General features: G+C 40.7%; 1 protein-coding gene across 1 annotated transcript in view; it reads right to left on the reverse strand.

The window, feature by feature from the left end:
• Positions 1-3,218: 3,218 nt before the first annotated feature.
• The window catches only part of LOC107303297 (sodium channel protein type 5 subunit alpha-like), a 62,485-nt gene continuing 49,898 nt past the window's right edge, over positions 3,219-15,805 (reverse strand). The window contains exons 24-27 of the mRNA XM_015832514.1: positions 12,122-12,259; positions 11,400-11,504; positions 7,273-7,543; positions 3,219-4,471 (exon numbers count right to left, since the gene is read on the reverse strand). Of these exons, the coding sequence (XP_015688000.1) occupies positions 3,219-4,471; positions 7,273-7,543; positions 11,400-11,504; positions 12,122-12,259 (1,767 nt within the window). The remainder of the gene's footprint in view (positions 4,472-7,272; positions 7,544-11,399; positions 11,505-12,121; positions 12,260-15,805) is intronic.

A 15,805-nucleotide genomic window follows, 5' to 3' on the forward strand; every position in this document is an offset into this window, starting at 1 on the left:
TTGGTCACCTTGTTGGACGGAGGTCTTCGCCACTTACGAGGTTGTGACCAGGTTTTTAAGAAGGGATTGGACAACCATTTGTCTGAAATGGTATAGATTTTCCTGCTTAATCAGTAGGTTAGACTAGAAGACCTCCAAGGTCCCTTCCAGCTCTGCTGTTCTGTGCCTACATATAAACCCATTAGCATTATTATTTCAGTATTTAAACTACACTATGTAAAAAGAAGAAAGCCATTTTAGGAGTCATTTACCAAGCATAGCATATGCTGAGAGTAAATCCATATCAGCAACTTTGCATTTTCAGACTTCTGCTCGTAAGCATGCTCAAATTCTTGGAAAAATGTGTTCTAATGGGAAAAAGCACACCAAATCTTTCTGTTGCATTGTGAAATAATTATTTTCCTTGAAAACAAGTGCCAGACTACACAAAGATCTTTCACGTATGTGCAAATTAGTGCTATTGCATCTGGTAATTCATACAAACATTTCTTTAGCTAGGATTAGATATCCCATACCACCTACCATTTGCTGATGGAGGCTTTCTCTTCAACTACAAGTAATCTTTGACTTACAACTATTCATTTAGTGACCGCCCAGTTACCACAGCACTGGAAAAAGTGTCTTATGACACTTTTCACATTTATGACCCTTGATCATGTGATCAAAATTCAGACACTTGGCAACTAGCTCATATTTATGACCGTCTCAGTGTCCCGGAGTCATGTGATCCCCTTTTGCAACTTTCTGACAAGCAAAGTCAATGGGAAAGCCAGTTTCACTTAACAACCGTGTCACTAACTTGTTAATTGCAGTGATTCACTTAATAACTGTGGCAAAAAGGTTGTAAACTGGGGCAAAACTCACTTAACAACTGTCTCACTTAGCAACTGAAATTATGGTTGTAAGTTGAGGATTACCTGCATAACTTCCAGAATTTCTGGATACTTGTGTGTAAATCAAATCTAGGACAGGAAAAACTCAAGCCTTTTAGGGGAGTTTTAAACAATTACTTCAGTTTGAGGAAGCGGAAAGTCTGCACCGTGGGAAAATAGCAAAGAAATTAGGCAGAACATTATTTGAAGTGCTGTGGTAGACAGAATAACAAATGAGAGACGCACACACAGACCCACACATAAACATTTCATGCGGTGTGCTTCAACACTAACAAGCACCTTCTCATTCGGCATGCAATTATTCTGAAAAATCCTTCATGTTTCTCTTGATGTTTACCTAGATAATTCAACCATTTTTATGGCAGATGGGTGCATAAGACCCACGTCGTTAATGAGGGAGTCCCACCTGCTGATCAGTGAAACAAAAACTGGTTCTTAAGGTAACAAAAGAAAAACAAAACAAAAGGGATGTTAAAAAGAAAGCAGATGTTATAGGAAATCTGGCTGACAATTTCTGAACTGTTGCTGAACGGAAAAGCCAGTCAAAGCTCCAGAGATAAAAAAACAAAAACAAAAAACCTTACATTCCATCAATCTGTGAGTGATTCAACTTATTTTTTTCCTCTTTATCTCTCCATTTCCCAACTGTTCACGAACCATATAACATAAAGTAACTATGGAGTGTTTGGCGCTCCCAAAGCTTGATTCTTTGCTTAGATTCTTATCAGTTTCCTGATGATGCTACCTAGCTGGGTAATGAAATGTCTACAAATAGACAACTGATCTCAGAGAGCACTAAGGACCCCACAGTCCAACTGTAAACTTCAGTTCTCTTCTATTGAAAATAAACAATACGCACCGTCTGGGGGCATCAGGTGATCGCCATTTTCAACCTTCCCAACTGGGAAACCGGATTTGTTGAAAGATTGCATGGTTCATGGCAAAAAGGTCATAAAATCAGGTGTGATTCACTTAACAGCTGTCTTGCTTAGCAACAGAAATTCTGCCCCCCAACTGTGGTCATTAAATCGAAGACTGTCAATGCAAGATAAAACCTGCTTAGCTATCAAAGATAATTAAAATAGTATTAAAATATTGAGTTTAAAAAAAGCTATTGACTGCTACAAAATGCTTCTGGAGAGTTAGTTTTGGCTACACAATACAAGTTTGATTGTTGGTATGTTTATTGTTTCATAGCAATGGCAGTAACATGGCTACAATACTTGATATACATGCCATGATGATTTAAGATACGTTTGCCATATTAGCCTGTATATTTGTCATTTCCAGTAGAAGTATCCCGTCAGTAAAATCATGCAATCTATATTGGTCATAAAAGGAGAACACTAAAATTAAAATGTGCCTGGGGAAGTTAATTATCATTGATTGATATTTGCTGTTCTGTAAAGAGCTGTTACATTTTATTACCCATATAAAATGAAAATGATCAGAGCAGCAATAATAATGACAGCATTTTACATATCAATTTTAAATCAGCAATTAGGCTGCAGCATTGCATAACCGGTAAATGGGAGTCTGTAAATAAATGGCAAGTCTGTCTGTCCTTTGCTGACTCCATTCAAAATTATTTCATTTCAGTTCGAAAGATTACTCTTTTAGACTCATTCTGAGATAAAAGCCTTCCAGGGCAGCAATCTGGCTGACTTTAGTTGTCTTCCCGGAGATTTCTCTTTCATAAGTGTGCCTTTTCCCAAATTTATTTATTTTATTGGCAGAATTTATTAGCTGTCCATCTGACCACATAGTTACCACAAATAGATGCAAAAGAAGGACACTGAGAATTGAGAAGTTTTCTTGTTGTCAAAAGACCCGGCTAAGAGATTTTTTTTTTCACTGAAGACAAAAAAAAGTATGGGGAACTATATGTTCAAAACTGTGTGTAGAACTCAGGTGTCCAAAGGTGGTTATGATAGTCATAGCTTGTGTCTTTCTGTATCAGAACTTGGTTAGGAGTTCCAGAGAGTCATAACTATGAGTCGGAAGCTGATCAGAAATTAAAACATTTGAGAAAGTTCTATGATTGCCAGCCTGATCCATGCTGAACTGAACTAAAGAATCTGAATTTTAGTTCAGTGGTAGCCAGGAAATTATAATCTCAGCTTGACCACCAGATTCCCAATAGATCAATTAGAAATACGGTTTGTAACATCTTGCTATCATACTTCCAGAAACCTAACATGGTCAAAAATATTAAATGTTTTCATGTTAGATAAACAACTCTTAGATAACTAAGATAACTACGAGTTCTTCTCAGTATGTGTTCCACCTTATCTTTATTTTAATACTATGCTCAGGGGTCCTTGTTTAAACATTGGATTTCTTGTCTTTGTCAGGAAACAGTTGACCCCCTCTACGTCTGTCACTCTTAGAAGATTCTGCCGTTTTCTGTTCACTCCCTCCCTCGTGGTCTTCACCATCACCCTCCTGGTCTCCTGCCACACTGTGGTAAGAGGGAGGGATAGACTCCAAGGATGGCGTTTGAGACTCTCCCATGTGTCGGATATAAGTTTCATTCATCAAAAGGGCAATGAGGCCTCCCTTTTCTGGAGCATCCTCTTCCAGGATGTCACCATCAGAGTTTTGGTGACGATGTAAGAAGGAGGCCTGCTTCAGGGAACGTTGAAGCAAGTGACTTCGAAAGGCTCTCTGGATGACCATAGCTGAAGCTTCCTCATACTTACGTCGGAGGGTGGTGGTGATTGGTTCGTGGGAAGCCCTGGATGGGTTAGCAGCCATGAACTTTTCCTCCATCTGTTGCTTGAGTATGTCCATCTCTCCAGAGTCCCCCAGAACCCTTTTGGTGAAAGCAAAGAGAATGTCCAAGCAGTGGATTCTGTCTTCACTGACCATGGGCAGATCCATTGCGATCAACTCAAGTCTGTTTGGCTTAGGGATGCGCAAGGGATCCACTAAAGCGTGTGCAAAGTCGGACAGCTCGGAATATGAAATAAACTGGGTTGCCTTGGGGTCAAACTTCTCCCATACCTCGTAAAATATTTCAAAGTCGTCGTCCCCTAAAGGCTCGGTGCTTTCTTCTGTGGCTACGTTGAAGTTCTCCAGAATGATAGCGATGTACATGTTCACCACAATGAGGAAAGATATAATGATGTAAGTCACGAAGAAGATGATCCCCATTGCAGGGTTTCCACAATCTCCTCTAGAAGACGTCGAAGGAACGTTGAGCTTTGGATTACAAAATGGCGGTCCGGTGTTCAAAATGGGGCTGAGGAGCCCATCCCAGCCAGCAGAGGTGGTGATCTGGAAGAGGCAGAGCATGCTATTCCCAAAGGTTTCAAAGTTAAACAGGTCATCAATCCCAGCTTCTCTGACAACGTATGCGAAGTTGGCCATGCCAAAAATGGCATAAATGAACATCACCAGAAAAAGCAGGAGGCCGATGTTGAACAGAGCAGGGAGAGACATCATCAGGGCAAAAAGGAGGGTCCGGATTCCTCGAGCGGATCGAATAAGCCGAAGGATTCGTCCAATCCGTACTAAACGGATCACCCGGAAAAGCGTGGGCGAGAAAGAGACTACAATCCCAGACAGCACATTACCTGAAAGGAAAACAGAAGGGATCAGATTCTTCCTCAGTGGGTGTGTGGACATAGGGAAAGAAGGAAGGAAGGAAAGAAAGAAAGAAAGAAGGAAGGAAGGAAGGAAGGAAGGAAGGAAGGAAGGAAGGAAGGAAGGAAAGGAAGGAAGGAAGGAAGGAAGGAAGGGAGAGAGAGAGAGAAAGAAAGAAAGAAAGAAAGAAAGAAGAGAGAGAAGGAAAGAAAGAAAGAAAGAAAGAAAGAGGAGAGAGAAAAGGAGAGAGAAAGAGAGAGAAGGAAAAAAAGACAAAGAAAGAGAAAGAGAGAAAGAAAGAAAGAGAAAGAGAGAGAGAGAAAGAAAGAAAGAAAGAAAGAGAAAGAAAAAAAGACAGAGAAAGACAGAATGAAAGAAAGGAGAGAGAAGGAAAGAAAAGAGAGAAAGAAAGTGAGAGAGAAAGAGAGAGAGAAAGAAAGAAAGAAAGAAAGAAAGAAAGAAAGAAAGAAAGAAAGAAAGAAAGAAAGAAAGAAAGAAAGCTCTCCATGGTGTTTCCATGGAAATGTTGATAGAGGTATTAAAAACACCTGGATACTTTAGAAATACTGTACAACTTTTAAAACCAAAGCAATTTTCTTTAAAAGCCACGTGATGTTTAATGAATCTATACTGCTAAAATTGTGCACTTTTAAAGTCCCTTGGTAAGATAATCATCCCTAGTCCTCTCAGAGAACACAACCCCTGACAGGTCACACAACACATGTGGATCTGAATGATACGTTGCTTTCCCCCCAATGAAGGAGGACCATGATTCTCTACCTTTCTGCTGCTCTCTTCCTTCCAGGGCCTCTGGCCAAAATTTCTTGGCACCATTGGAGCCCTGATGTGATCAGGGCAACCTCTCCTTCAGTCTTTCAATTCTCCCTCCCGGCTAAAACTTGTGTCTTTACAAACTGCGTTCCCTGATTGGCCATTTTGTTTTCTATACTTGCCCTCTATTTAGCATCTCTTTTTCTCTTCTTATTCATAATGTATTTTATTCTCTTGATATTGCTGTGAGCCGCCCATAGTCGTTCTAGAATTACTACGTAAATCATATAAATTAAGTCAAGCTTGATTCCAGTCATTTCATGCACAAATCCATGTAGTTTCTTTGAAGCAATATAAATAATTTGCTACTACTTTCCTCCAGAATCTCTCTCTCTTTCTCTCTATCCCTGTCTCTGTCTCTTCCTCCCTCCCTCCCTACATCTCTCTCTCTCTCTCTCTCTCTCTCTCTCTGTGTGTGTGTGTGTGTGAGAGAGATTTTTTATCTATCTATCTATCTATCTATCTATCTATCTATCTGTCTGTCTGTCTGTCTGTCTGTCTGTCTGTCTGTCTGTCTGTCTGTCTGTCTGTCTACCTACCTACCTACCTACCTACCTACCTACCTACCTACCTACCTACCTATCTATCTATCTATCTATCTATCTATCTATCTATCTATCTATCTATCTATCTATCTATCTATCTATCTATTTCCAGTGTAACCTACAACACTGAGAAGTCTCTTGTGCAAATACTAACAAGACCAAAACCGCATCTGATCCCATAGAACAGGGATCTTCAAACTCAGCCCTTTTATGACTCATGGACTTCAACTCCCAGAATTCCTCAGCCAGACATGCTGGCTGAGGAATTCTGGGAGCTGAGGTCCATGAGTCATTAAAGGGCCGAGTTTGAAGACCCCAGCCATAGAAGGTCATCCCAGTTCTACCACTAATGGGGAGCCTCATCTGCTTCCTTTGACTAAGCGTTGGGGACATCTTTGGATCTTTGGAGAAGTCTTTGCAGGGTTTGGACCACAGCACCAAGTGCTACTGTCTCCTGTCTCTTTTGGAGAGAAGTGGACATCAAAATGCATTTGTAGGTATATGGCTTATGGTGTCCAGTGAAGAGGTGCAATAGAGGTGTTTCTTTAACTCTTGACACCCCTAATTTCAGTAGGCACAATTTAGCAGGGGACTTCAAAGGTTTTTAGTGCTTGATTCTATTGATATTGATAGATAACTTTATTGTCACTTTGAATGTACACCAATCAGCGTACATCAAAATGAAATTTTGTTGCATACAGCTCTCAAAGGGTCACCACCTCCGATATACACTCCTTGTTCGTGGCCAGCTCAAGTTTCAGATCGTCCATTTTAGTCTCTAGGGAGCGAACGATGGCAAACAGGACAGATGGAAATGGAGCTCCATGTGAATTAGGCCTCAAATTAGCTTGTATTCCTGCACGACAGCCTCGCCTCCTTTCCTTTTTCTGATCCTGTCTCTTCCACCTTTTCCTTAAAGAGGCCTCGCTTCTTTTCGCCCCTGGAGAACACTGCCGCCACCATCAACTCCTCCAAAAGCCTCTCTCCCTTCCTCTGGGCCTGCCGACAGTCTCATCCAGTTCCTTCACCCCATAAGCCCCGGGACCTCTCCTCCTCTGCCTCCTTTGGAAACAGCCCTGATTTGCAATAGAATCCATTGCTGGGCTAGCAGTCAGATCTTGCTGCTGGCAGAACAATTTCAAACAGCGCCAACGACTTTTAATGGTCTCACTAACAGTTCTGAAACAGCTAGAAACTCGCCACGCTAGCAAAGATTGTCAGTTGTATGTTACCTTAGTTCCACCACGTTGCTCAAACACATCAAAACCTTCCTGATCATGTAGCCCATATCCCATAATATCCCTCCCAAAACTTTTCATCTTCGAGAGCCGAGACAGCCATTCTACCACGCTTAGCATTCTAGCTGGCATGCAAAAAAAGCAAAAAACAAAAAAACCCCAGTAAGATCAACCTACCTACAATTGACATGATCACAACCACCAGATCAAAAATATTCCATCCATTGATAAAATAGTAATGTCTCAAGGCCACCAGCTTCAGGACACACTCAGTTGTGAACAGAGTGATAAAGAGGATGTTAATCTTGTTCAGCACATAGATCTTCTCCTGAGACTGGTCGTCCGCCTCCACCATCATTGTGACCATATTAAGGCAGATGAGAGTCATGATGGCAATATCGAACGCTTGGTGAGTCACAATATCAAAAAGGAAGCCTTGGTACTTGTTCTAGAGGCAAGAAGAGAAGCAACCTTGCTCAGAATTTAATGTATTATCAACAGAAGAGAATCTCTGAAGCTCAGGGGTTGAACTGTGGAAGCCTTGGTGCTCTCTGAGTTTGGGTTGGGTTTTTTACAGACATTTTATGACCCAACTAGATAATATCATCAGTGGTAGAAAGGAGTGGGGTTTTGCAGGGAGGAGGAGGAAGAGGAGGAGGAGGAGGAGAAGAAGGGGAAGAAGAAGAAGAAGAAGGGGAAGAAGAAGAAGAAGAAGAAGAAGAAGAAGAAGAAGAAGAAGAAGAAGAAGAAGAAGAAGAAGAAGAAGAAGAAGAAGAAGAAGAAGAAGAAGAAGAAGAAGAAGAAGAAGAAGAAGAAGAAGAAGAAGAAGAAGAAGAAGAAGAAGACGACAACTGCGGGGTCCTTGGTGCTTGGGGTCCTTGGTTGTTTACTTGCAGATATTTGATGATGTTATCTAGTTGGGTAATGTAATGTCTTCAGGCAAACAACCAAGCACCAAGGTCTCCACAGATTAGCTTGGAATAGGGCAGTGCACACCAGAAATACATTTGGAAAAAAGTGCATTGGACTTTGCACAAACCCAAATCATACAAAGCACCTTTCTACCTTTCTTTAGAATAGTCTTTTATTTTTCAGTCTCGCAGAACAAAAAATAGTTGTGACTACTTTAATGACTCTGCTCATTAAAATCAATGCAACTTTTAAAGCAGTTGAAACTTTTGTTTTGGCTCATGCTGAAAATGCTTTAATGATAGCACAGGCCCTCTGTGGTTTGTGGAATACCCAAAACATGTTTTTCATATTCTTTCCAAAGCAAGCACAGCTGTACTCATTATTTTCCAAAACCGACCCCCAATAATTTATGTTACAAATGAATACAATCAGGAAATAAACTCTTGGTGCTTCTAGTGTTATTTTCTTATCTGTGTAACAAAGGACAGTTCTATACAGGTAGTCCTCGACTTCTGACCACAACTGAGCCCAACATTGCTATTGCTAAGGGAAATATTTATTAAGTGAGTTTTGCCCCATTTTACGACCTTTCTTGTCACAATTTTTAAGTGAATCACTGCAGTTCTTAAATTAGTCACACGGTTGTTAAGTGAATCTGGCTTCCCCATTGACTTTGCTTGTCAGAAGGTCGTGTTAGAAGTAAGTCTTAATCCTGGTTCATCCAAGCCGGGAATAAATAAGCAAACATGGCGACTGCTTTGGGAAGAGGGTTACAGTTTATTGCAGAAGACAGATGGTCCTTGCAAGAAGCAGCAGAGGAGAAGAAAGAGAGCGAGCACATGGGTAGAAGGCCTTTTTATACCCCCTCCCAGCCCTGCTTGGAGTAGTTTCCTGTTCCTGTGGCATGAACTTTGAGGCTATTTCTGTGTGTTTTTCTAGGCCTTGATATCTGTGGTTTAATCCCATTATCATATCCTGCTTCCCAGGTGATGGGGCTAATGACTCTTAAGAGCTTGAAAACAGAACTCTAGGGACCGAGGTTTGAAGGACTACCAAGGTGTAGACGTATACATATTCTGATCGATGACGGGACCCGTTTCTCTACTCCGGTCCAAACCAAAGACGATTTCAAAAAATGCTTTTAAAAATCCTTTTGGTGAACAATATTTTTTTCTGCCTTTTTAATATTTCCTTCTCTGGGTTAACTTCCCACAGTCGCAAATGGGATCACGTGACCCCAACATGCTGCAACCGTTATAAATATGACCCAGTTGCCATGCATCTGAATTTTGAACATATGACCATGGGGATGCTGCAGCAGTTGTAAGTGTGAAAAATGATCATAAATTACTTTTTTAAGTGCCGTTGTAACTTCGAACTGTCACTAAATGAAATTTGTTTCTCGAGGACTACCTGTTATGATGCAAAAGGGGAAAAAAAAACCACTGCTCTTCGTTAGGGCAAATCAAACTGCAGCCCTGGAAAAATGTCTCCTGAATTACTAAGGCACTTTACAATGCCTTGGTAAGGCCACACTTGGAATACTGCATCCAGTTTTGGTCACCACGATGTAAAAAAGATGCTGAGACTCTAGAAAGAGTGCAGAGAAGAGCAACAAAGATTAGGGGACTGGAGGCTAAAGCATATAAGGAACGGTTGCTGGAATTGGGTATGTCTAGTTTAACGAAGAGAAGGACGAGGGGAGACATGATAGCAGTGTTCCAATATCTCAGGGGCTGCCCCAAAGAAGAGGGAGTCAAGCTATTCTCCAAAGCGCCTGAAGGCAGGACAAGGAGCAACGGGTGGAAACTGATCAAGGAGAGAAGCAACCTAGAACTAAGGAGAAACTTCCTGACAGTTAGAACAATTAATCAGTGGAACAATCTGCCTCCAGTTCGACACTTACGAGGTTGTGACCTTCAAAAATTCTTCTCTGACCTGTCGGTAAACAGACTTTACCATATCCCAAAGGACGGACTCGTCCCCCAACCTGAGCTACTGGAGGTTCCAGGGAAGGTTGAAATAATAATAATAATAATAATAATAATAATAATAATAATAATAATAATAATAATAATAATAAATTATTATTAGTATTATTATTAGTATTATTAGTATTATTAGTATTATTAGTATTATTAGTATTATTAGTATTATTAGTATTATTATTATTAATTTGCTTGCTGATGATAAACTTGATTATCCTGTTTGTACTGAAATTGCTGCCACTTCTAATGTATCATCTTAACCCTAAGATTCATTCTTTACTTCCCATCTAGATTACTGCAATGCGCTCTACGTGGGGCTGTCCTTGAAGACTACCCAGAAACTTTAACTTTCACAGCAGGGGCATCTAGGTTTGCCCATGTAATGTCTATGCTGTGTGAGCTGCACTGATTTGAGGTTTTAAGGCTTAGGATTTTGTGATTATAGAAACGTCTTCAAAATTTTGTGAAATGTAAAGCAAAAGGTTGAGGTTGCATTATCTTTGTAATCTACTGCACCAAAAAAAAACTACAAAAACCCTCAGGAATCATTTTTTTCTCTCTCTCCTCGCCCCTTTCTCTTTCCTTTTCTTATTTTGCTAACTTATATTTCTTCTATATTTTTATCTTATAATGATAATTAATAAAAAAAGTATTTAAAATATATATCTACAGTCCATTAAATATGAATAATAATAACAACAATAATAATAACAACAATAATAACAATAATAATAACAACAACAACAACAACAACAATAATAATAATAATAATAATAATAATAATAATAATAATAATAAAGTTGGAAGGGACCTTGGAGGTCATCGAGTCCAACAACAACAACAACAACAACAACAACAACAACAACAACAACAACAACAATAATAATAATAATAATAAAGTTGGAAGGGACCTTGGAGGTCATCGAGTCCAACCCCCTGCTCAGGCAGGAAACCCTATACCATTTCGGACAAATGGCTGTCCAGTCTCTTCTTAAAAACTTCCAGTGTTGGAGCATTCACCACTTCTGGAGGCAGGTTGTTCCACTGGTTAATTGTTCTCACTGTCAGGAAGTTTCTCCTTAGTTCTAAGTTGCTTCTCTCCTTGACTAGTTTCCATCTGTTGCTTTTTGTCCTGCCTTCAGGTGCTTTGGAGAAGAGCCTGACTCCCTCTTCTTTGTGGCAGCCCCTGAGATATTGGAACACTGCTATCATGTCCCCCCTCGTCCTTCTCTTCATTAAACTAGACATACCCAATTCCAGCAACCATTCCTTATATGTTTTAGACCCCTTACTCAAGCAGGAGAACCTATACCATTTCAGATAAAGTAGATTGATTTGAAGTGGGCAGCCTTATTCATTTTTGCAAGCGTATTCTAACGGTAATCCTTTGGAGGGTATTCTTACCGTTGGCCTTGGTATAGGCTTTTGAGGCTTCTTTGATCCCAGTTTTTTCATAGCATTATAGTACTTTTTTTGTTCTTCCGTCATAAAGATGTCTTGTCCACCAAAGTACAAGGAGAAAACACAACAAATACTACTGACAGTGCATTTTGCATTGTTTCAAAGCCAACAATCTATTTTTGAAACATCACTCATCTTTCCTTTCTTCTGAAGTTCATGCTGAATTATTACAAACAAATTAAAGACTCTTTGCTGACCATATTGAAATCCTTAAGTTGTCCTAAAGCTAAGTTGTTCATTGCTCCAGACTTGCTATTTCGAGAACTAAGAATTAAAAACATGAAAATGTTTTCATCCCAATAGAGTTTGCCTCCTAATATACCTGTCCCAATTTTACTGCTCTACAATAGAACTGAAATTTTCCCATTTGCCCCATCCCTGCCCCCCCAAAAGAGAATAAAACTGAAAAGATTTTCTCCTCTGATATTCACAGAAAACTGAGCATTTTCCAAAACTTATTGCAAAACTGTGGAGGAAGAACCTGCATGTACTGTATATAAAAAACTAAGTTCCTTTCTGCTAGCAGGATAAAAAAATGAATATAAACTGAGTTCTTGAGACTTTCCACCTACAGAAGGTCAGTTAAGCGTGGCACCCTACTAACTCTTGAGATTTACTTTCCCATTCAGCGAGCATAAAGCAAGACAAGAAACGTGGATACTTATCTTTTTCTTTTGTTGATTAAAATTGTCAATAATGACCCCCACAAAAAGATTCAGAGTGAAAAAAGAGCCAAAGATGATGAAAATCACAAAGTAGATGTACATATATTTGCTGTGCTCCCATTTTGGCTGACGCTCAACCTGCAAAAAATGAAGGACAGAGATGTGGCTTTTAGACTGAGTTTTTTTTTTTAAAAAAAATCCTCTTTATAGCTAGTCAAGAGCTGTGTTTTGCTAGAGAAATACCTCTTGGTGCAATCCGATATATGAACCAATACAGATATTAATATTTTTTTCCACAGGTTGCAGTTACATAAAGATGAGTGCTATCTCTCATTATCTCGGAACAATTATTATGAAACATGTAGAAGTGAGAAGCAAACACTTCAACGGTTCCTATTATCTAATCTCTACAGATAGTCCTCAGCTTACGACTGGTTGCTTAACACTGTACAGAGTTATGATGGACTCCCCCAAAAGATACCGATCATCTAGATTCAAAGTTCCAACATCTGGGCCCCCCATCCCTGCTCTCGTGATTGCACATTTGCTGCACATTTCTGCAGCCATATGACCACAATTTACTATGTTTTTTTGCGGGAAACTGCCAATTACTTCCAATTTCTGGCAAAGAACTTCCCATTGAGGACAATGGGTCCACTTAACAACCATGGTGTTTAATGACCACATATATACTTAGCAATGTTGTCAAGTTGGGTCAGTCATATGATGATCCACTTGATAAATTCCTAACAGTGAGGACAATTAACCAGTGGAACAGCTTGCCTTCAGAAATCGTGGGTGCTCTATCATTGGAGGTTTTTAAGAGACTAGACCAACGGTGGCGAACCTATGGCACGGGTGCCAGAGGCAGCACTCAGAGCCCTCTCTGTTGGCATGCGCGCCACCGCCATCAGCAGCAGGTCCATCAGGCTGCCACCGCCGCCCGGAGCAGGAGCCCCACCCAGCACAACGGAGGCGAAGTGGTCGACTAGCAAGCTTGAGTAGAGGTGGTAGAGCAGAGGTCACCAACCATTGTCGATTGGTGGACTGGAAGAAAAGGGAGGGGGAAGCATTTTACATGCATGCATGCACATACGGGGCCGCGAGCACACACACGCTGCAAATGGGGCGGGGCTCGTGCCTGCATGATACTCGCTAGCCCTGCCCCATTCTTGCGTGGTGCAGCGCCTTGTATCTGCACCCTGCGACGCGGCAGCAGCCATTTTTGCACCTTGCAGCACAGTGGCCCATTTTTGCACCCCTGGTTTTTCCGTACCAGAGGCGGCACTCAGAGGCACCTCCTTGCCCCCCTCCCCGAGGGCACCACAATGCTGATGCGGCCCTGGCACTTTGTGATAAATAAGTGGGTTTTGGGTTGCAGTTTGGGCACTTAGTCTCTAAAAGGTTCGCCATCACTGGACTAGACAGTCACTTGTCTGAGATGGTATAGGTTCTCCTGCTTGAGGAAGGGGTTGGACTAGAAGACCTCCAAGGTCCCTTCCAGCTCTATTCTATTCTAATAACAGACACAACTTATGATTGCAATTCCAGATTCAATTTTACAGTTGTAAGTAGAGGACCACCTGTGCCCCCTTACTATTGTTCCAGGAAACTAGACACAATACGTTTGGTTAGATCTCCTTGTTCCTGCAGAATACAAGAATAATTTATATTAAATCCAAAATGCTTCACTTCAAAAACAGAGGTATGCTTTATATTTTCCATTAGATTAGACGACAACAGCTTCTTTCAATAGCATCTTTTTCAACTCACAAATTTTATTCACAATTCAAGCTCCCGAAATTATGGTGAGACAGTAATTCAGTCTCAGTTTGAAGAGGAAGAATCTGCAAGTGGGTAATTACCGTGTAATTATTCAATTACTGTAAGGAAGGCTAGCAATGTCAAAGTAATTTTAAAAAATTAGCAAGCCCTACATAATAACTTGAATTTCTACTTTGGCTTATCTGAAGCCTTCAGCTTTTCCATTAAGCTTCTCTCAATTGGCTCTTTTATTACCACCATCTGAACATTGTATACACATCTATGTGATATCAGCTAATCTGGGAAGTTGAAAGAGTTGGGAAAACAACCCAAAATAAAGCAATAGCAAATCATTTCCATATTTCACCAAATAAAAGACACAGATGTGTCCATGTGAATGGAGATCAACTCATAGGTGACATTACTTTAGGCATAAAAATGTCAGTGGGACTTTGAGCCAGTCACCAGGAGATTTTAAATTCTAGTTCCAACTTAGACATGAAATCCAGCTGGGTGATTTTGGACCAATCACAAGGAGAAGGAGAGTTCTAATCCCACTTTAGGCATGAAAGCCATCCAGATGACTTTCGCTCAATGACAAGGAGAGGGTGAGATCTAGTTCTGCCTTAGGCATGAAAAACCATCTGGGTAACTTTGGACCAGTCCTTCTCTCTCAGTCCAACCCACATCAAAGTGTTGTTACTGTGGAAAATAGGATGAGGAAGGTAGTTTGAACATATTTGCGTCCTTGAGTTATTTGTTTATCTTGGATTCCCACATTACTCTCAACATGGTTAGTAAGACAGAAACTGAAGAAGCAGATGTACTGGGATCCAGTTCCCCATTTTGGAAAAAAACAGCAGAATCTCTCCCTTCCTCCAGTTCTCCTTCTAATTGCATTTATGGTGCTGGAGTTTCTATACTTGTGTTTCTTATAAATTCTGTGTCTCCAAACAACAGGAAGAATTTAGCTGCCCAAACACATTAGAATTCAATCCCATTTTATACCAGTTTATGGCAATCCCAGCTGAATCTCAAATAGGTTTTGGATAGGAAGGTTACCGTGTATTGGATATGTTCTGGAAGGCTTGCATTTTGCCTCCTATGACATTCCTAGATCCCCATACACACTCCTCCCCCTCCCCCCAAAAACCAAGAAATAAGCTGCATAGGCCAGATATTTTAGAGTGAAAATCAAAATGGTGAAGAGAGACAGTGCAAGGTGGGAGCGGTTCCCTGCAGCTGAATAAGGCACTCACTGGGAGCTGAGGAACAGAGATACGCTGGCTCAGCAGGAACCAAGTAAAAAGCAACAAAAAAAGTTCTGGCTTTTCAAACCCTTGTTTAGAAACCCAGTGAAGATTCAAGAATGGGGGCATCTCCAGGAAATCCCAGAGCCTGCTGGATGCATACCCCTTTCCTGAGCCTTCCTAAGACCAAGCACTTCTCCTGGCTGGCTCGCCTAAAATGTTATGCAGGATCTGAAGTGTGGCTTGGTAACAAATGCAAGAAATCAGAAGTTGCCTTTAAGCTTATGTGTTTATTCAGCGGAAGAAAAACGGGCCCCTCTAAAAGAGAGGAAGCCCAGAGTGACAATAAATCCTCACATTTATACTTTTTGATTACATAAGCAATCCACTCAGCAAGGCTAACACATATTAGGCTGCATTAACAAAGGGATAGAATCAAGATCACGTGAAATATTAATACCACTTTACAATGCCTTGGTAAGGCCACACTTGGAATACTGCATCCAGTTTTGGTCACCAGGATGTAAAAAAGATGTTGAGATTCTGGAAAGAACGCAGAGAAGAGCAACAAAGAGGATGAAGGGGGTTGGAGAGTAAAACATATAAAGAACGGTTGCAGGAATACCCATACAGGTTAAATTACTTCTCTTCCTACTCCCCCCCCCCCACA

Source organism: Protobothrops mucrosquamatus, unplaced genomic scaffold (assembly GCF_001527695.2).
Source record: "Protobothrops mucrosquamatus isolate PMUCROS unplaced genomic scaffold, P.Mucros_1.0 scaffold5, whole genome shotgun sequence".
Lineage (NCBI taxonomy): Eukaryota > Metazoa > Chordata > Lepidosauria > Squamata > Viperidae > Protobothrops > Protobothrops mucrosquamatus.